This window comes from Catharus ustulatus, chromosome 6 (assembly GCF_009819885.2).
Source record: "Catharus ustulatus isolate bCatUst1 chromosome 6, bCatUst1.pri.v2, whole genome shotgun sequence".
NCBI lineage: Eukaryota > Metazoa > Chordata > Aves > Passeriformes > Turdidae > Catharus > Catharus ustulatus.
The window spans coordinates 58,845,800-58,866,896 of NC_046226.1; the positions used below are offsets into that span (position 1 = coordinate 58,845,800).

A 21,097-nucleotide genomic window follows, 5' to 3' on the forward strand; every position below is an offset into this window, starting at 1 on the left:
CACAGGTGATGCTATTTTCTGTGAGCTGACCCAAATCATTCTTCCAGAATAGCCCAAAGTGCCAGTGTGCAGCTATTTATCCCCACTAGAAACTGGAACTGCAATTTGTTCATCCATTTCAGGAACACGAGGGCACTATGAGTGTGTCACAGGTGAGGGGATGAAGAATGAGGACCCCTGACTGTGCACTGCCCACCTGGCATTCAGGGACACAGCAGATGTGAACAGAGGTGCAGTGTGAGCTGGCACACTGGGATTTGAGGTAACAGAGCCACTAGGAAACAAGGCCAGTCCTCCCAGACTTGGTGTGCTGAATACAGGAAAGGTATTGTCAGACTGCAACACTGCAGGTGGGCCAGGACTGAATGAGCTAAATGACCTCACAGATGGAGTAACAGGTAAGATGACCATACATTAACTTCTGGCCTCTGCTGGCTAGGGAAGATTTGATTCACAGTATTATCTGAATGCTTGAGTCAAAGTCTGCAATAAAAGCTCTGCCCTGCACAGCTCCCTCTGATGTGGACAGAGGTTCTGTTATCAGCTACACACATTGCAATGCTGCTTTTCCAGCCATACCAACAGACTGAACTGTGGTGTACTGCAGATGGTTAAAGTAACTTTTCTGCTGAAAAGCCACTTTGTCACTGCCAGCACCTCTGGAGCACACAGAGCTTCCACAGAGGCAATGGTCCCACAGAGCTGGAACTCTCCCCACTGCCTTAGGGAGGCTAAGGCTCTTCCACTGGAGTTGTAAAGAAATCAGACTGATGGTTCCCAGTAAAAAACTCCACACTGGTTGCCAAACAACATTCACACAACTATGATGGCAAGGCCACAAGAACCAGAGCCTTGCCTCCAGCAAGGGATGCTGTCCCTGCCCCCTCGTGTGATGGAGGGTCCTTCAGTCTGATGGACTCTGGAGTTCAGGCATGGGGCAATTAGGAAAGCTGAATGAAAAGTATACTACATCATTATCCTTAAATGAAAGCAAAAGAGAATGGAAAAACATGTACAAAAAGGAGGCAATGGAGAGAGAAAGGAAGAACGTGGAAAATTATAGAAATATGCCGAAAAAAGGAAGGAACAGACTGTTACTGGGGGTGGAGGAAGGCAGGGAGGGATGATTCAAGTAGGAGTTGAATTGCTGCGGCTAAAAGCAAAGGAAAGCTGAATGGTGAGATGGGGGAGATAGAGGGACACAGTTTGTGAGAAGGTACAGCAAACAGTGGGATGGAGGAGATGGCAAGAGGCACAGGTACCCTGGAATGTGAGAACATGCAAAATGGAGACCTCAGCTGAAGGACACAAGCTCACAAAGCAGGATGAGTTGTAAAAACAAATAAGCAAACAAAACCCCCACCACACAGGAGGAAGAATAATTGGGACAAATGGCCCTATTCATCAGAAGGGTACTTCTCTGTTTCTCATTTCATTTTGATATCCTACTCCACAACCTCTCCCCTTTAAGGCAGAAATCAAATTCCTTGTCACAAGAACTGACAAGAGGAGACAACAGTCTACAGCCAGTCTAGGACATCACCTTCAGGACCCAGTGTCCTCATAAAAATCTCAGTCTATTTATTTACATTAGTGGTTCATATTTTTTCCAAGGGAGTTCTGAGCTGCGTGGCCAGGACAATCTCTCACAGCCCTGAACAAGAACATTATGCTCCAACTTCTGCTGATGGCTGGAACAGATGGCCAGAGGACGAGGGTTTGCCTCCAGTCATTTCCTTCCTCCTCCTTTTCAGATGCATCCACAGGAGCTGGCACACCTCACTGCAGCCCCACAGTGGAACACAACACACAGCACAGACATATGCTCCAAGAATTGCCTTCATTAATTCAAGCTGCAGCGCTCACCGTTACCAGAGTAAAATGCAGAGTTTGTAACAACAGTCAGTGTTTTTCTCAAACCCACAATGGGACAGATTTCCTGCTCTGTACATAAATACATGATTTTTAGCATCTGATTCCTAACCAGCACTGCACAGCCCTCTCTTCATGTCAAGCCCTGTCAACCCTTCTCAGAGTTTGCTCATGTAAAGATTGTGCAATAATTATTTCAGCATCAAAACCTTTAACCAATGCAGAGAATCAATCTAGGCAGAGTAAAGCCTTCCCAGTGCGTAAACCACAGCCCAAAAATGAATGCAGCTTTGGATAAACTCGGCCTTTTTCCTTGCTTTCAGATGTTTCTGCTTGTCTTGGAACTTTCCTGACATTCAGGTAAGGGAAGAACAAGAATCTAGACAGAAAGAAAGCAAGAGCAAAGGTTTTCCCCAGGAGATTGCTATCAATAGGTTTTTCATAGTTGTATGATCTACAAGCAAGCCATCTTCAAATGCTGCTGTGCTAAGAAATCTAGCATGCATTTGAACAGCAGTCTTGAGGTTTTGAGGTTTATTCATCATTGCTTTTGTGAAGAAAAATAAAAACAGACAATCTTCTATTCCGAGACATCTCTAAAGAATTACCAAAGAAATATACCTTTTTAATGAAGAGCTCTGGATGCTTTCTGAGAAGTTCCTTTTCAGTCAGTGTTTTGAGGACAGTTTCTCACAGGGGATATGGCTGCACCTGACCCACTTTTTACCAGTTTGTGCTAATTCTCACACTGCAAGATGTCAAATTCACATCCTGGGATATCCAGCATTATTACTGCAGTTCAATAGCTGCATTCAGGACAAAATGAGAATCATTGCACTGAACATGTAGGAATATTTCATTCATAACTAATGCTTCGAGGAAATTACTGCTGTAGTGTTCAGTTCTGCAAGGCATACTCTGGACACACGAATGCCACCACTCCCCCATGAAGCTGAACTCATCATGGCTCACAAGGACTTTTAGAGACTTCAAATCATCTGGAAATACCCTCAAAAGGAACTTTGTAATGCAGTGATGCTCAATGCCAGCAAAAAGACTCCAAAGCCAAGCCAGGGCTCCAGCAGCACAGAAAGTCACCAACCTGTCCCCAGAAGGCAGGATGCCACAAACCAGGAGCAAATAAACCACAATTCCAGTGGTCTTCAGCTCAGGCAACGCTTCTAAAAATGTTCCTGAGGTCCAATTAACCACCAGCAGCCATGGGTGTGGTCACTTAAATTTTAAGCCTCTTCTTGAAAATAAAAATAAAATTGTGCTGCTTTTGAATGAAAAACTAAGTAATTATATTGCCAAAATGTAAATTTATATGTGCATTATCTCTGCAAAGCAAACAGCACTACTGAGGAGAACAGGAAAGATTCTGTTCTGACACTTAAAATACAGTAAAACATCTGAAATCTGTGCAGTTGCTTAGTCACCAACACGACTAAAACCCAAATGAGACACAAATAATTTTGTTCTCAATCTGCAGCATACAGGCAGTCACTGAAATGTGCCTTTTTTACCCTTCAAATAAATTAGATTCTACTACTAATGTACCTATCAGCATGTATGAAACAATTCAGAGCAATCTTCATCAGAATTCCACCAGAAAAGATGGTATGGTGAAATACACACGTCAAGCCATGCAATCAGCTTTACTAAACAAAGGATCAACATTTTAGGACCTGAAAAACCTATTTTCTGCTTTTAAATGGCACACACAGTTTTCACAGTTTTCTAACTCCAAACATTTATTTTAAAAAAGGGAAACTTCACAAAGAGATTAATTGAGGTCTCCCAAAACATAATTGGGAACCTGAAAAACTGCACTGAGGTTTAGGGAAAGCCATAGATAATTTGCTTGACATACCTGGAAGTACATGATATAAAATACTGTAGCACATGCTATACAAGACAGATGTACAGACTTTGGCCCTAAACTTGAATAAATGGTTTCTGAAATCAGCCTTCTGGAATTTTAGAAAAACCATCTAGTTCTTGCACTGCTCTTTTCCAAAATACAGGTCTACAGAAAACTGGGATTCATTCATTTGGACTGTGCCAGATCTCTGGGCTCACTTTTTCTCTCCAGTCACTTCCCCCAGTGTCATGTGAAGCCCATGGTTGTGGCACCACAGAAAGAAATCTTCCATCAAGTCAGAGAAGCTGCCATCCTTGGCCAACATCAGAGAGTGAAAATACCACTTACAATCAGGATTCTGACAGATCCCTGTGAGAAGCAGAGCTGGAGCCCACTGCAAGCACAAACCAAGTGTCTGCCCCCTCAGGTAACATCCCAGGGAAAGCAGAGTAACCCACTTATCTTACAAGCAGCAACACCTGCAAGCTAAAGAGCTACTAACAAAAACACAGAATGACACTAAAGATAAAGGATTCATCTCAGCAATGCTAGAAGGGAGAAAAAATGGAAAATAGAAAACTGTAAAAGGAAAAGTGAGCATTAAAATAAATATTTCAAGATTTAAACTAATAGTAGGAAAGCCCATAAATCATCTTTACAATCGCTCCTGTTCCAAACATCCATCTGCTCCAAATATATGCCTATTACCATGTCTTCAGCATACTTTATGGGATAAAGAGGACTGTAGAAATCTAATTTATACTGCAGGGAAGAGATGCCAGAGAAAGGGTGAGAGGAGTAGCATAAAATCCTGTAGAGGGTTGAATTTTTCTGTGAGACTAACTATAGCTCTGCACAGAGTGCTTTTGTATAAAATGACATGTAACACCAAGCCAAGGCAGCCAAACCAAAGGTTACCTCCTTCTCAATTTCTGTCTCTCTGCTTGGGGCCAGGAACCCAAGGATTTAAGGCACTGGAGGGTAAGAAAGGCAAGCCTGAATAAAAGGCACAGCAAATCACAAAAATATTAGACAGTACAGTACCAATACTGGTACTAACAAAAAATATGGCTGGACACGTTTTCCTGAAAGGTAAATCCTGTGATTTCTGATCTATTTTAGGTATGAAATAATGAAAAAGAATAATTTTGACAAGTGGTTAGAGCACAGTGCTGAGAGTATTTGTTAACAAGCTCATCCCAGTGATGGCAGGCACTCAGAAACTGGTATTTCTGACACTGCTCTGCAATGTGCCCACTTCACTAACAGCCTAACAACTCTACAATGGCAGACTCAAACTCCAGCAGCCACTTCTTTTCCACCAGACTATTTCTCTCCTTTTATGTCTCCTTTGTGGCCAGTTTATCAATGCCCAGAGACCTCAGGCCCTGCAGCAGCTACTCAGATTCCTTGAGTTTCCGTTTGAGAGGTGCAGGATTGGATTCACACAATCACAGCCAAGTCCACCAGCCAAAGCTGTTTCCATGCTGTGTTATTTCCTATCAAATTGCCAGGTGTTGCATAAGGGAGAGGACAAAACTTAAGTCATAGGCTTACACAAGGTTGTTAAGATGGGGGTGGACTTCAGAGAGTCAGGATTGCAGTTTTTCCTTCATTCACAGTCAGCAGAAGAGGATATGATGACGTGCATATCCTGGGGTGGGGAACTGATTTACTTGCCTCCAAATAAGTTTCTTTGTACAAATCTGAGACATGTTTGTGATCAGCAGCAAGTCACAGGATTTAGCCACAGGGATATAGCCAGATAACAGCAGCAGTGATGGCAAGGATAAGAGAAGCACTTTATTCAGCTTTTTCCTTCAACAGGATAAATTCCGATTCTCCTTGTATTTCAGCAGTTCAGAATTAAACCCCCCAGCACAGCAGAATTTTTCTTTAAGTTCAGCATTCTGTTCTTATTAAAATTTCATCACTAAAGTTGCTAGACAGTAAGACTTGTAAATAGTGCCCAGCATGGCCCCACTGACAAACACCCTGGCAGGCACCAAACCATCAGAGACGGGCAGTGCAACCCTTGAGATCATGGAGAGCAACATCTGAGCACAGAGAGCAGAGAAGCAGTAAGGTAAGGGCTGCTAATGAGGACAGGGAAATGGAAATCTCAAGGAGAAGTGTAAAAAAACAGAGAGACATTTTATATAAAACAGAGTACACATGTGGAATCATATTGTGGAAGCAGGAGAAGGGCAGAAACCCTATGAGCATGAAAACACTCTGAAGCTCTAAGAGTAAAACTTGCTAGTAATCTATTGTTGCACTGAAAATTCTGCCAACCAGACACCTCAAACATTCTATCTTTTGTGCACACTTTTGAATGTGTCCCACTCGTGCAGAGTTCAAGAGTGTGGGATGGAGAAGGGAGAAAACCCCCAGACAACATTGGGAAGACCAAGAGGATGAGCAAGAGGCAGGATTCAAGGTTTGCCTGGTATGAGCCAGCCTTGGGGCAGGGAGAAGCAGCAGAATCTCTCACCATTGTTGCTGTTGTCATCCACCAGGATGATCTCCTTGAGCAGGTGAGCAGGGGTGCGGTCCATGGCTGAGCGGATGGAGCGCAGGATCACCGACAGCGCCTCGTTGACGAAGATGAACACAATGCTGACCTCGGGGAGGCTCTCTGGAAACGTCAGGTTTCTGCAACTGAACCGAAAGGTGGAGGAAAAGAAGAAATGTAAATTGCTGGCAGTCATAATGCAAACAAAAGCCATTTCAGAGAAATCTACTCCCAGCTGGAAGAATGCATTAAAAGATACAGCTCCAAAGAACAGCGTGCTGCTAAAGCTAAGACAGATGGTGCAGCCAGAAAAAACACACACAGCAGTGGAAAACTTACCTGTAAGCACAGTCAAGCATTTAATCAGAAAGAGGAATACTCTCAGAACCTGGTGAATTTTTCTTTCCATTTTCAAAAATAGGCATTCAGCCACGTTCCAACTTGCTTATGGAAGCAACAGTATGGAAGTGCTGCCCACAACTTTCAAGCTCCTAAAGTGTTTAATTGGTGTTTTTTTCACCTCCTTCTTTCCTAAAAGGATTCAAATCTCTCAGTTCTATGAGTAGAAAGCTTTTACCATTTTACCTTTTTACACTGTCAGCAAAATACTTGCTTTTTTTAATAAAACCACAACTTGAGTAAAATGAACTATTTTTTTCTGTGAAGCTTTTAGCATTTTAATGCAATGTTTCTGAACAACAAAAAATTCTACCTTTTTCTCAGATCTAAAACTATTTACTAGGATGAAATTAGGCACAGGCTGACTCAGGCAGCATTTTTAGATAGACTTTAGATAGAAATGACTGATGTTAATACTTTTCTCTACCTCCTGAGAGGCCATCCTCCCCAGATGCCACAGCTCACTACATCCAAGGTCCCCTGGAAACTATGGAAAGCACAGGTAACAGCCAACGTTTTACATACAGAAAGCATGGATGGATTCAGCATTTTTACATCATGCTTGAATCTGACTCCTTAAATAAACCTGTTCTTCACTTCAAAGAGAAAATTTGTGTAGCAAATAAATACAGAGAAGTATCACAAAAGCATTCATCTTCATGTGGTGGATGTTGTACAAAAACAGTAATTTCACGATTATAAGTCGCACCTGATTATAAGCCACGCGTCTGGGTGGCGGCAACGGTCTTGGGTTACAATACAGAGTGTGATAAAAGGTATCTGTTCTATCACCATCTGTTGAGGGTGGGGGCAGTGATCCTTATCTCCACGGTAGATATTCTGCTAATGGGCCATCCATTGAAACCAGGCAGGGCATTGTTCTTTATCTTTTCACAACCCATCCTTCCTCCAGCCAGTCATTTTCTGCTAATGAGTCCCACTGTGGGACTGATAAAATTACTGCATCCCATTGGAAGTTGCTCCAGCCAGGGGGAAGAGCCCAACATTTCTTACCAAGATAAAAACAGAGGTTTTGATACACTAAGGGAGCCCCTTTCTCCACTGGACTCCAGAGGAAAACCGGATTTCTCCACATCACCACTGGACCTCCGGAGGGAAACTGCACCTTGTACAGGAGCACTGCTCCAACTGAGCCACATCTGTCACTGCAGGAGGATGCAGCCACCATTTAATGGGACTGCTGCCAACACCCTGCCTGACAGGGTGTCAGGTTGTACTCTGACTTTGTCAGGGTTTGGAGTTTGTTTCTTTGTAGTACTGTATTTCTATTTTAATTTCCCTAGTGAAGAACTTTTATTCCTAATTCCCATATCTTTGCCTGAGAGCCCCTTGATTTCAAAATTATAATAATTTGGAGGGAGGGGGTTTACACTCTCCATTTCAAAGAGAAGTTCCTGCCTTTCTCAGCAGACACCTGTCCTCCAAACTAAAACAGCAACTTTTTGTTCTTTGTCCATATATAAGCTGCACCTGATTATAAGCCGCACTTTGGGGTTCAGACCAAAATTTTAGTCAAAATGGTGTGGCTTATAATCATGAAATTACTGTAAGGACATAGAAAACAGAGTCTGGAAAAACTAGGAATGGTTCAAGTCTTAGAAAGTGTACAGTTTGTGTTTAATAACCTAGTTCATACACCTTTTAGGAAACAAATATGAAACCTCATTGTCACAGAGATCCACAGTTTTTTGTTCCACAGCATCCATACCAGAGGGAAATAATTAAAATAGTCTTTGGATTTACTGATTCCCACTTGTGGCTCAATCTTCTGCAGCATAACAACCCCAAACTTACTTTCCCAAATCAGTTTGTATTTCTACTGGTGTTAATCCTCTATTCACTGGTAAGACAGCTTCCAGCATCAGGATGAAGTTTTCTTTAAAGCATCCAGGAGTGCAGTTTATGCCAAATAAAGCACTACAGAGTAAGAGGCAAGAGGAGCTGCCTTTTCTTCCAGAAGACAACTGGTGCAAGGCAGAACTGTTTTTCTCTTTTAGCCAGTAGTGCAGGAGTTAAAACCTTCAGCTAGGACAGAGGGAGCACGAGTTCAATCTCCCCTGATCTCCCCTGAGAGCCAACTACTAGCCAGCTTGGCGTGATTATTTTAAGCCCCTCTTTTCAGGGTCATCCCACTTTCTGTGGAGCAATTAAATAAGCTGGAATGATACCAAGTGTCTCTAACCTTATGTTTCGGATAAATTCCTCGGAGGAAGGACCTGTAGCACACATTCAAAGGGATGTTTGTGCATTTTAAACCCTAAACTCCACTCTTCATGGCTATGTTCAGTCTTCTAGATTGCAATGCCACAAAAATTCCTGTGATCACATTTTCTTTTTTTGCAAGCTAATATTTATTATATTTATTATTTCCTTTTCACTAGTGACACTTTGGCAGAAGAAACAAAGGCATTTTCCCAAAGCCTGCAAGTCAGATGTCAGAGCAATTTACAGGGATGCCACACAATCATGGGATGGATGAGGTTGCAATGGGCCTGGGGAAGTCATCCTGCCCATCCCCTGCTCAAGCACAGTCCCCTAGAGCCAGCTGCCCAGCAACAGCTTTTTCCCTACCCAGACAGGGTTGGGATGCAAATCTAAAGCAACCTCTAGAACTCCTGCCCAGATGACAGAGTAGTTGAAGCAGGCATTAATTTACTTGGGCTGAGCACTGTCAAACCCGAGGTGAATCTTTGACAAATATGAGTTTTAGGGACCATCAGGTTTAAGTGGTATCTGGCAAAAGGATTTCCAATATGCATATTTCAGGCTCAGAGTGGCTGGGAGGCCTCTATACTTATAATCACATTACAATTCTTAAATACTAACACTGAAATTTTTCCAAAAGATGCTAAAACCATTACAGATCCAGGTCCTTGAAAAACAGACCTGCTCATGCCAAATGGTGTGTATGCATCTAAATTTTGAAAATCTGTCTTCAAATACACTATGAGCTAGTTAACAGGTTTAAACCTACCAAAATAATCTTCAGTATTACCCTTTAAAGAACCCACAATGCTTGTTACTTTAGTGATGTGCTTGCAGCCAAGATTAATAGATACAAAATGGTCCAGCAAACAAATCTACGGCCAATCCATCTTTTAGCTGTCTAATTTGGCACAGCAATACTTGTTATCATCAGCCAGTACAATGTATAAATATAAAATGAAACTCTAGCAAAAAATGAAGCTATCTGGTGAGATAAGATACCTATTAAAGAAAAACAGAGGGATTTTTGAAAATACTTTGAATAGCAATAAAAATACACTGAAAATAGTTCAAAGAAGTTGTTTCCTTAAATATTGGTGGTTTTTCTTCCTCTGTCAATTAAGTTAAGCTCTAGATAAATGTAAAATATACTACTGCAAGAAACTAGCGAGAAATTATATTCCAAAAAGGGTTGTAGATGACAAACCAGCCTCCCTGCCCTACCATTAATCCATGCACAGCCTGAAATGGTCAAACAAAATTTCTGCCTCTGAGGAGTGCAGGTGTGAGCCCATCTCACGGGAGGCTCACCCTGGGACACTGAACTTGGGGACACGGAATGGCAGGTACAGACTCCAAACAGCATTCAGAGCTGCAGAGTGAGTGTCACTCAAAGCTAAAACCCAGCGTGAGCAGCCCACCCTGCTCCATCACACCGGGCTAATGGCACCAAATAGCAGTTGTCATGGTTACCAGAAATTCAGAGAAACTCCTGCAGCTCTATTTCAGGCACAGCTCTGCTAAATGGAGGGTAGCATATATTATGAGGCTTCTTTCAAATATTTGTCCAGAACACAACTCTATTCCTCCATGCATTGTGATAATTCAATTTAGCCAGTCATTAGTCATTAAAATTAGTTTAGCATAAACTATGCACTAAAGCAGCAAACCAAAAATTATTTCCTGTATTAATAACTTATCTCTGAGACCTTCTACAAATATGTACGTAAATTATTTTCTGCGAATTTTGAAAAACTTTCACCAAGAGTATCACATCAAACAATAGCAAAACTCTTGCTTTTGTTTAGAAAAAAACTTACAGCATATAATGCAAGATGCAATTATTGGATGCTACTAAAAACATTTGGAGTTCAAGTATTGTTTTAGGAACATACACGGAAGCAAGTTTTAGTTCCAACAGGGTGAGAATTTCTCAGAAGCACAAGCACAAACAGAATTGTACTTTCTTCAAGAACTGGTAACATTTTGTCCGCAGCCAAAATGGCAAACAGAAGTTCAAAATATATGGGACTTAAACAAAAAAACATTCTGGCATAAATTAAATAAATAGCGCTAAAACTCTGGCAAATAATTGCAGGTTGGTTAGCATTAAAAAAAAGGCTTTTTTCCCTGTACAAGTGTACATCATCATTAACATGGGTTGTTAGAGCAGCCTGCAGACTGGAGCAGGTTTGGTACCACTGCCAGTGGTGTGAACACTTCCAGAGCAGCCAGCTGAGGAGCACATCAACAGGAAAAGCACAGCTCAGCTCAGGGTCCCACAGGGTGGCTGCTCAGGTACTTCCTACTGCTGTGAGAACCACTCTGAAGGCAAAGGTGAGATAAGAAAAAGAAGAATCAGAGGTAGAGAGGTAAGTAAAAGAGACAGAATTAAAAATTAGGACAGAATTAAATGTTAGGTGTTTAACAAGAATGCTGAAAACTTTAGTAATTTTAGGACTTCTCTCCAAAACAATACATTACAGGCTTTTGTGCTCTTTTTAAATGACTCCTTTGAAACACCGGAAGCAACAAGCAATATTAATGTTCTCTTTTAGCAGTAGCAGCAAAAGAACTCGGTCAGGAATTACCAAGGAGCCACATCCATCACCACCACAAACCCAGCAGAACAGAACTCTTCACAGGAACATGTGGGGGCAAAGGTTTATGGAATGCAAGTCTGGAGGAGCTGGCTTTTGGGGAGAAGTAGAGATTACATACAAATGGTCCAGCCTGAACCTCACTATGTGAAATCTTATGCTTTTTTTACATCAGTTTTAATAAAGAAAAAATTATAGAAACCTGCTGCACGCTACATCCAGGATTGTGTTTACCACCATAAGACTGATGGACATTTTGGACAGGTGTACACACATAAACAACTTTTGTCCCAAACCACATTGGTCTCCTCAACCAGTCAATGATTGATTTTTCTTCCTTGTAGTCCCATCTGTATTCAGGGGACCTCTTGCCTGCTCTGTTTGTGCCCATTTTATCACAAACCTAATTTTGCTGTCTTCAAGGCTTCTACCACTGTCCCTTGCCAAACTGAGCCTCTAAATAATCAGTTTAGGAGGGATGAATTGTTTGAAAGAAGTGCTTACAAAATAGCCAAAGCCCTTCTCTGCACAGGAAAGAGGACAATAAATCCTGCGCTGTCTACTAAGCATTGCAAAAACTGAGCCCACTTCAGGGTGTGAGGATTACTTCAGAAGGTTGAAGTATCCAGGGCAGCTAATCTCTTATTTACTTCTAAGAGATTATTTTGGACTGTGCTGAGTACACCCTGTGCTAGCACAAACACCCACAGGGCAAAGGAACCAAATTCAGAAAGGGCCAGGAGGCTCATGGCTGTACAGAGGGTCAGAAAGCACTCTGCAGTACCTAAAGCATGAGGAGCTCCTTCTGAAAGGTGACCACTGGCACAGCTTGACCCAGCTGTGCTCTGCTGGGTGTTTCCACCCAATGTATGATCTTTGTGCAGAGGCCAGAGCTCAGAGTGCTAAATGTGTTCTACTGCCCCCTCACGCTGAAGGAATGGGCAAGGCTGGATTCCCGCCCTCTCCTCCATCTGTGTTGTGGCTCAGCAATCTCCAAGTGTCCTCTGCTTTTGTCATGGCATTAATGTTGACAACCTCAACCCTAGACAGTGCTGCACGTTGCAATTTGGTGTTATTATACACATGGAATGGCCTTTCTCTCTGCAGAACCTTGTAAAGACATGCTGAGCTCCCCCTCTAAGATATGTTGATGTGAAGCCTCAGAGCACTGTAGTCAGAAAGGTCAAAGCTGAGTCATACCAGTATGATATAAAAGGGGTAATATCACAGTTTTGGCAAATCACTTAATTCTCCTGCTGGGCCTAATGATGTATGAATTTCCTTAGGTTTCACTTGCAAATATTGTTGTCTTCCCAAATTCCTGTACTTCACAGACAGGTTCTGAGTACAGATGGCAGACCACCACTTAGCCCAGACAGAACTGTGTGAGCTCTACTCCTTTATCAAAGCTTTTGCTGGAATTCCTGTTGGCTCTTGCAGAATCACTGCTAGATCCAGGCTAATGAGCTTGGTGAGACCTTGGCTAACTCTGCCCAGAGCTGCTCTGGTACCTCATACCTGTGGCTGTCATGCATTTCTGCTCAGAACAGAACTACCCCAACTGACTGAGGTCCAGCAAAGTTGGCTAGCTTGGTCTCCATGGCATTTGCTGCTCACTCTCTTCTCACCATGCTGTCCTTGGCTTTCACATGTGCTGCTTGAGCCCAGCACCTGCCCAAGGATAATTTAAATACAGCTACACAGACTTGGGAAGTGACTCCTGCAACTTGCCTTCAAACCAGGTGCTAGAAATCCCAAAAACTGATTACTACACTGGAAACATACCCTCACAGGGTTGACATTTTCCCCCACAACATTCATGCATGTACTCTCACACAAATGAGAATTTTGCTGTCAGGAGTAGGAATTCTTTTTTCAACAAGAGGACTTGCAGAACACCTATATCTCTGCACTCCACAGGGTGCTGCAGATACAGCAAACAGTTTGATGCTGCCTGACAGCACAGTTCATTTCCTCAGGGTCAGTCCTTGCCTGCCACACAGCCCAAGGGCTGTGGGAACCTGCCTGAGCTATCCCTACCCAAGCCATTATTTTGTGTGTATGTGTCCCTGAACATGCCATGATGTCTGTCATGCTTCTGGGCAGACAGACAGACAGAAAAGGATCAAAACCTTCACAGGAATTAGGCTCATGATTCATTTCTAACTAGAATTTCTTTTAAAATCCTAACCTTAATTCATTTTCAGCCACAGTAATATTCATTTTCGATATATTTTTAATTTTTAAAACATATAGTTATAAAAAAATTATATTTTAATCACTCAGAAGAGTAATTTCAAAAGACCTATAAGAACAGAAACATTTCTACCATTGATGTCTAGATAAAAAGATTTCTTATTCCTCTGGATTAGTTTACAATTAAAAAACAAAAAGGAGACTCTGTCCCTACAGGCACTGCTAAACTGATTGAACCAGAACACAAATACAATTGCACAGACTTTGATTTCATTGAAGTCAGCATTTCAGCAAATCGGCAACAGAAAATGTTTCTATAATGCAATATATAAATATATATAGCACAGATACTGCTAAAGTGCTGCCTGGGATGGTGTTCATATATTTTTGTTATCATCAACTTAATGTGCAGCATCAACTTAATGTGCAGAAAAATGCACTACTACTTTAGTTATTAAAATATTTGGTTAGAATAAGTGAATAAGATCACATTTGAGTCACTAAATACCCAGCATATTTATTTTAATTATCTCTTTTTAACGAGCTGCAAAAAAAGCAGTTTTCCCTCCACCTATTTCTGCTGTCTGCTCAAAGCATCAGATGTATCACCAAGGCTTCAAAAAAGGTTGAGCATTAATTGTGTGAACAGTGCTGCCCAAAGGAGCTGCAGAGGCACTGAAGGGAAGGAAGGCTGTTCCCTCCCTTGGTCCCATGCACTTCCCCACCCACTGTGGAATAACCCTGCCTGTGATTGTGAGCAGAGACCTGCCCAGGGAAGGAGGCCCTGGACTTTTAGAGCTTGGCTCAAAGATGTATTTCACCACTAAAACTCACCAGCTTCACCTGCCCACTGACCTTGATCAGGCAGTTCTGGGCTTTCAAAGAAAGCAGCTCTTATTTAGCCAGATTACCTGATAAAACTGAAAATTAGCATTAAAAGGTTCTTCTTTTAGCAGACAAACCACACCTGCTATCTAAATTAAATTGTAGGTGAGATGAAGCATCCAACAGATCCTGAAAAAATGTTAATGAATACTTAGTGGGTCTCTAACAAGACTGACATGGGACCCAGCAGTGCTTCAGAAGACAATTGAAACGTACAGCCTTCATCTGTCAGCCTTCAGTTTGATAGAATTGACTCATTCTGCTTGCTATCTGTACCTGGCCTGCAGGTGGAATCGGGCTGGCAGGCAGATCCCAGCCTCACAGGTAGAAAAGGGCTGGCAGGCACAGTGTGGGTCCTGCAGGTGGAACAGGGCTGGTGGGTCACACAGTGTGTGTCCTGTAGGTGGAACAGGGCTGGTGGGTCACACAGTGTGTGTCCTGCAGGTGGAACAGGGCTGGTGGGTTATAGTGTGTGTCCTGCAGGTGGAACAGGGCTGGTGGGTCACACAGTGTGTGTTCTGCAGGTGGAACAGGGCTGGTGGGTCACACAGTGTGTGTTCTGCAGGTGGAACAGGGCTGGTGGGTCACACAGTGTGTGTCCTGCAGGTGGAACAGGGCTGACAGGCTGCCCTACATGACCCCACAGGCAGAACATAGCCAGCAGGGTGTCCATCATGGCCCCACAGATGGAACACGGCTGGTAGCCCCACAGGGAAGGAGGTTGCCCCACAGAAGGAATATGGCCCTCAGGCCCGCAGCCCAGCCCCACAGAAGGAACATGGCCCAGCAGGCCCCCAGCCCAGCCCCACAGAAGGGACACGGCCCCACAGAAGGAGCATGGCCCCCAGCCCAGCAGGCCGCTTTGCACTCACGCGCTGGGCCGCAGGTCGGGCAGGGCCCGGTCCAGCGGCAGGCGGTCACTCAGGTAGGCGTTGTAGCCGTAGTACTGGAATTGCTTCAGGGCCAGGCGCCGCTGCTCGGGGCTCAGCTCCTGCCCCCAGTGCGCAAACAGGGACGAGTCTGTGAATGCTTCCGCGGGGTTCTCCTCCAGCTTGGGTGGAGCTTCTGTGAGACACAAACACAAAAGGAAACCATAAGGATCTGCTGTTTTAAAAAATGTAACTCTAGCTCCACTTGCTGCATCAAAGTCTTCCCTTGACCTGCCCTCAGGTACTCTCGCATCGGTGTGACGATCAGCATGTAAGGCTCAAAACTTAATTGTCAAATCAAGTTAAGTAGAAACAATTATTTTTTATCACAATCTGACTAAATGCCAGGACTGATAATTCTAAATAAATTAAGAGTTCTGCAGGAGCCTTATTCAGAAAAGAATGTTATTTTGCTTTTATATACTAAGATGAAATACTGGATTATCTTGCAAGGAAAAGACTGAAGTTTTGGAGGGGAAAAACAAAGCATCTGTATGTAATGCACAAAATGGCCAAAGTCTGTGCGTAAAACACGTTCTTTAAGACTACATAGTCAACACAGAGAAAATTCACAGTGCTAGGCACCCATATTTAAATGGCAAACCAATAACTTCATGTTCCAGTCTGCCAATCCAGCCTACTTGAGTTTTTAGTCCATATTCACGTGTGTGTGATGACGCTACTGGGATCACCACTTTGTATTTGCATGATTAGAAAAGGTTTTCATTTCACAAGGCTACACCTCTGGCTGCTGTGCCAAACAGAGAGGAGGGGGAAAGATACACCTAGAACTGAATTTAGGAAGAACTCCAGTGCAATGGAATCACAGCATTCATTCTCTATGTTTAGTGGCTCAGAAAGTCTGTTCAAGGTGGCTATGAGCTCTCTGTGACAGACACATCACAGCTGACCACACCATCTCACCAAGAGAACCTTGTTTCTGTGAACACTTCACAATCCACAGCATAGCAGTAAAACAAGATCAAATGCCTTACTTGACTCTGATCTGTCAAAATCAAGAGCCACGCAAAGAAAAAAATAATCTTCTTTTTCTGGAAGTTCTTACTATTTACCAACAGTCATGTTAACAGTAACCCAACAAAATTAAGAACTCTCCTTTTTAAAGGGCTGTACTTACAAACACAGAAACTTAGGAAAATTGAAGTGAATTGAAGTCCTCCTCAGCAGCCAGAGTCACCTACAGGTCTGAGAGCTGACTGAAGCTTCATGGAAACACCTACAGACAACAGTTTACGTACTAGCAGAATATGCCATCAGAATCCCAACTCCCAAAGAATGCCAGGAGGCAGCCTTTGATCTCCTACTAAAAAGAACCCAAAATGCAAAAACATAAATTGAGAAGACTAGGTTATTTGATTTGTTCAAGATGTTCTCCTTTGTTCCCTGACAACACTGACAGGAAACTAATGGTGCTTGCTTCCTACACTATGTTCCAACCTCTAAATATGACATGTTTCTTTACTTGACAAATTACTGTCTTCCAGCCTGAATTTGGGAATCAGCTCCAACTCTTCAAATATGAAAGACAAACTAAACCCTCAGTCAAAGGAGGAAACTACTCTGACAGGCCCTGCTACCACACAGATGAATGTCTGAGAGAGGAGCTTGGCAACTGTGCAAGTTGGACAAACTCAGATCATTTTAGAGGGTCTAAACTTGAAAAAGACAGAATTGCATTTGAATACCAGTTCAAAAATCACAGCAGCATGGAAGGTCACAGATGGCTGTCTTTTCATGGATGAAGAGCCAACCCAGACATAACTGCCTTCACAGACTCACATAGGCATATATTGAATTTTATCTCATGATTTTGTGGGCCAGAGTACTTCCTAAAGCAATCTCTGAATCTCTTGCTGTTTTCTGATTGAAAAAGTGCTCAGTAATCCAGGCTGTATCTCAGTTTAAGATTTTCCAGTAATGGATATCTGTGCATTTAGTTTAGTAGACTAAGGTCTATTAAACCTCTTGCCAAATGCAGAAATTTTTTTTGTGTCCTAAGCAAACATGTTATTTCAATACACTGCTCTACAAGAAAAAAAAAAACATTAGAGGAACTTTCAATTCCAATTCCAGTCAATGGAATTAAGCACACATCTCTGATGACAAAGCCATTCTTTCCTTCATTTGGCCGAGAACCCTTGGGGGAAGCCACTTTCTTCAGCCACCCTCTCACAAACAATGAAAATAATGAGTCCAGCTGCCCTTTGAGTAGTCAACAAGTGCACCTGATGCCTTGGCCTGCATGAGCAGGTCATGGACCGAGCTGTGACAGGCAGGCTCCTGCAGCACAGCATGATGGTGGGGACAAAGACTCGGGGCTGACCCACAAGCAGCACAAGGCAGGCACATTCATCTGCTCACCAGTACCAGACAGGAGAGACCAGTCCCATTTCTCCTGTGGGAAGGAAGGCTGCTACCTGCAGCATGGACTGCAGATGTTATCAGGAGATCCTCCCTGCAGGAACTCCACATAGCTGCACCCAGAGCCTGGTACTGCCTCCTAACAGCCTGCAGTTCAATCAAGTAGTAGCAGAGATTTATTACACAGATGTCAGCTGGCTGCACACCTGGGCCAAAGTCTCCTTCCAGAAGACTGGCTGGTCATGGCATCAGCCTGGAGCTGGTCACACACTGCTTACCTGAGCCAAAAACCCCACAGCCTGCTTTCCAAAATCACCTTTGTCTCTTTAGCTCATTCTCACACTTTCTAGTTATGTAATTAATGTTTATAGAAATTTATTAGTTCATCTGATCTCACTGACCGGCTGCTAAGAAGGAAATTCACTCTCCTCTTCCTATTGCTCATTGTATAAAGTAAGTCAGAGACACCAAACCAAAAGACATCACTGAGATAATAAGGCATAGACATTTTGTTGTCTGATAGCTGTTTCATTCTACAACCTCTGAAGAAAGCATATATTTCATTTATTATCAATTAACACAATCATTTAATTAATAACTTTGATTTGATGTCCATGAAAGCCTTTGAAGCTCATTAAGAGAGACTCTTTTTTTCAGCTCCATTCAGATTTCAGTATTTCTTCCTAAGAAAAGTTACCATGAACAGGTTCACAATTAAGAGAAAGGATGAATTCAGAAAAGGGTTGCAAAAACAGTTGCAGAAACAGATCCAGGTACTTGTGAGAACAAACAGCGTAAGTTTCCTTTTGGTTCTACCCCTTATTTCACTGCAGGTCTATTCACACAAGCAGCAGTGTTTCACATCAAAGCTCTGCCATTGTGGAAATGCCTTCCATGGAAACAGAACTGCTTTACAAAGCCTGCAGTGTAACCTCATCTGCCGATTTCATTAAGTGCCAGTACCAAGAAGGCAGCTACAGTTAGTCAGCAAAAACACCCCCGTGTCAGCTGCAGACATGCAGCAGGCATTGACACCTGCACCAAGTGATGCATGCTCAGGGCAAACAGGCTGCTCACTAAAAGAACTGGAAATGATGCCAAGAGCAGGAGGAAAGGCTTTGACCATGTGCTCCCCCAAGTTCTGCAGTGCCTAACCCTTTGATTTCCCAGCCCAGAGGAAGGCATGATTCCAGGAGCAGGCCATGACTCCAGGGGTGATGCCACAGCTGTGCCTCTCCTCACCGTGCAGGGCAGACTCCTGAGTCCATCTAAGCAGGCTGGCATTAAAGGCAAAACAAAGCTCAGTTCTCTCGTGAGCCCTAATGGCCTCAAACTCTGTCTCTGCCCCCTAGCACTCAAAAAATCTATATCCCATCTCCTGCAGGCAGTAGCCTTTCAGCTTTCTATGGAAGTAAGGATCTTTTCATCCCTTTCCTCTACAGATGCCCTTCATCTGTCAGGCAATCCATACCCTCCCTACCCTCTTGCCAGAAGCCATTCAGTGTGACAGGTAAAAATCCCAGCCTGGGTCACAGAGCCATGAGACAGCATTTACAAGTGTGAAAACTTCACCTGAACTTTGTCACATAGCAAGATACAAAAAGGAAAACCCCACTTTTAAAACCTATTGTAATTCATGAAAACACCTTATCAGCATTCTCAAAAATTGCAGTTTGACAATTCCTGTCTTGCAAGGCTGCTGCCATGCAGACCCTGCTATAAATCCTGTATCAGATGAGTGCACCTCTAAATGAAGGCATCCTTGTTTGCATGGCATGGTGAAAAACTGACAAGCAACAGCAGAAGCAGCTCACCAAGATGCACCATTGCATCAGCCATGAAGAAAAGGATGCTCAGAAGACAAAAATTGGAAGTTACAGTAACATCTTCCCTCAAGAAAAGTTATTTTACTTATTCTCTTGCCTCCCCAAAAAATCACAATACTGCTGGCAAGGTGTCAACATTAATACAGCTTTGTGCTGCAAAGTGAGCCTCAATGTTTTGAATATTCAAGTTAATTCCTCTTGGCATTCTAGTCTTGTTCCCAAAGAAATTACTTTAGCAGAAGTGCTCCTAAAAAAACCGCAGTATCTAAGTGGGTTAAATTCTGCTGCTATGCTTACTTACAGCTTAGTAAGTCATACTGAAGTTGCCAGGGTTCCTCAGAGAGAGTGACAGAGCCTGTCATACTGTCTGCACAGATGACAGAGCAGCTCAGCCCTGATCTTAAGGAAAAATAAACCTGATCTGAGCTACATACAAAACACACAGGGACCCTGAGAGGATTCAGTTCCACATCCAGTCCTTGCATAGCCCAGCACACTCTGCAGTTAGTGTAAACACTGGACAGATCAGACAGGGAGTGGGGAAAAGCCCTAGCAAAAGAGAGGTGATCCTCTCCTCAACAGTTGCGAAGAAGTCATGATAACACTGTGGATAGTACACAATCAGACACAGCTTTAAAGATTAAACTGTGGATGAGAGCACATACAGAAGGAAGTGCCAGAAACTCTCATTTTTTGGTTTTTTTTAAGAACTTGAAATACAATTTATATGCTATTAATTTATAAGCTACCTTTACTGCATTTTAAGCAGCCAATAAATTTACATAGTGGTATAAACTACTAGCATGCTATATTTTCATTTGTTTCTGTTTGGAGTTTTTTCTGATAAATAATCCCATGCTTATTGTGCATATTAGGGTGGAAATTCAGTCTAGTTCTGGTGCTTAGCACCCAACAAGGACAGATGCTCATTAGAGAAGGGGGATGCTTCCTCCCTGGTAGACTCTGATACCCAAAAAGAGTTCCTAAAAATTCGTGGTACAAAAGTTACTTTACACCAAAAAAAAGATGTCTGGAGATGACTCTCCAAACGTGCTCAGCGCTAGAGGGCAGCGTAAGAAACAGGAAAATTTGGGTCTCAAGACAAATCTGAGGGTTTTGAGACTTCTTAAGGACTTGTTAAAGAGCTCTCAGAACTACAAGTACCAAACCTATATACTGCTAATTAACCAGCAAAATCCAGGATGGTGGTTATTTCCTATGGGTAAGAAAATGCATAGGAGAAAAATGAAATGTTTATTATGCTATCAAGTCAACGCTAAAGTGTATGATATGGGTGCACACAACATTTTACAGAACATTTTATAGGAAAAAGGGCTTGGTAAGGGCTTGTATTTCTTCTGCATGCACTCCATCTGGCCTGCTCTGATCTGAAAACACCATAA

The 21,097-nt window shown here is 42.7% G+C and overlaps 1 protein-coding gene across 3 annotated transcripts in view; it reads right to left on the reverse strand.

Annotated features, from left to right (window-relative positions):
- Positions 1-21,097, reverse strand: part of GALNT18 (polypeptide N-acetylgalactosaminyltransferase 18) — a 179,917-nt gene that overhangs the window by 90,292 nt on the left and 68,528 nt on the right. For all 3 annotated transcript variants that reach the window (XM_033062516.1, XM_033062514.1, XM_033062515.2), the window contains exons 3-4: positions 15,430-15,622; positions 6,231-6,397 (exon numbers count right to left, since the gene is read on the reverse strand). In XM_033062516.1, the coding sequence (XP_032918407.1) occupies positions 6,231-6,397; positions 15,430-15,622 (360 nt within the window). The remainder of the gene's footprint in view (positions 1-6,230; positions 6,398-15,429; positions 15,623-21,097) is intronic.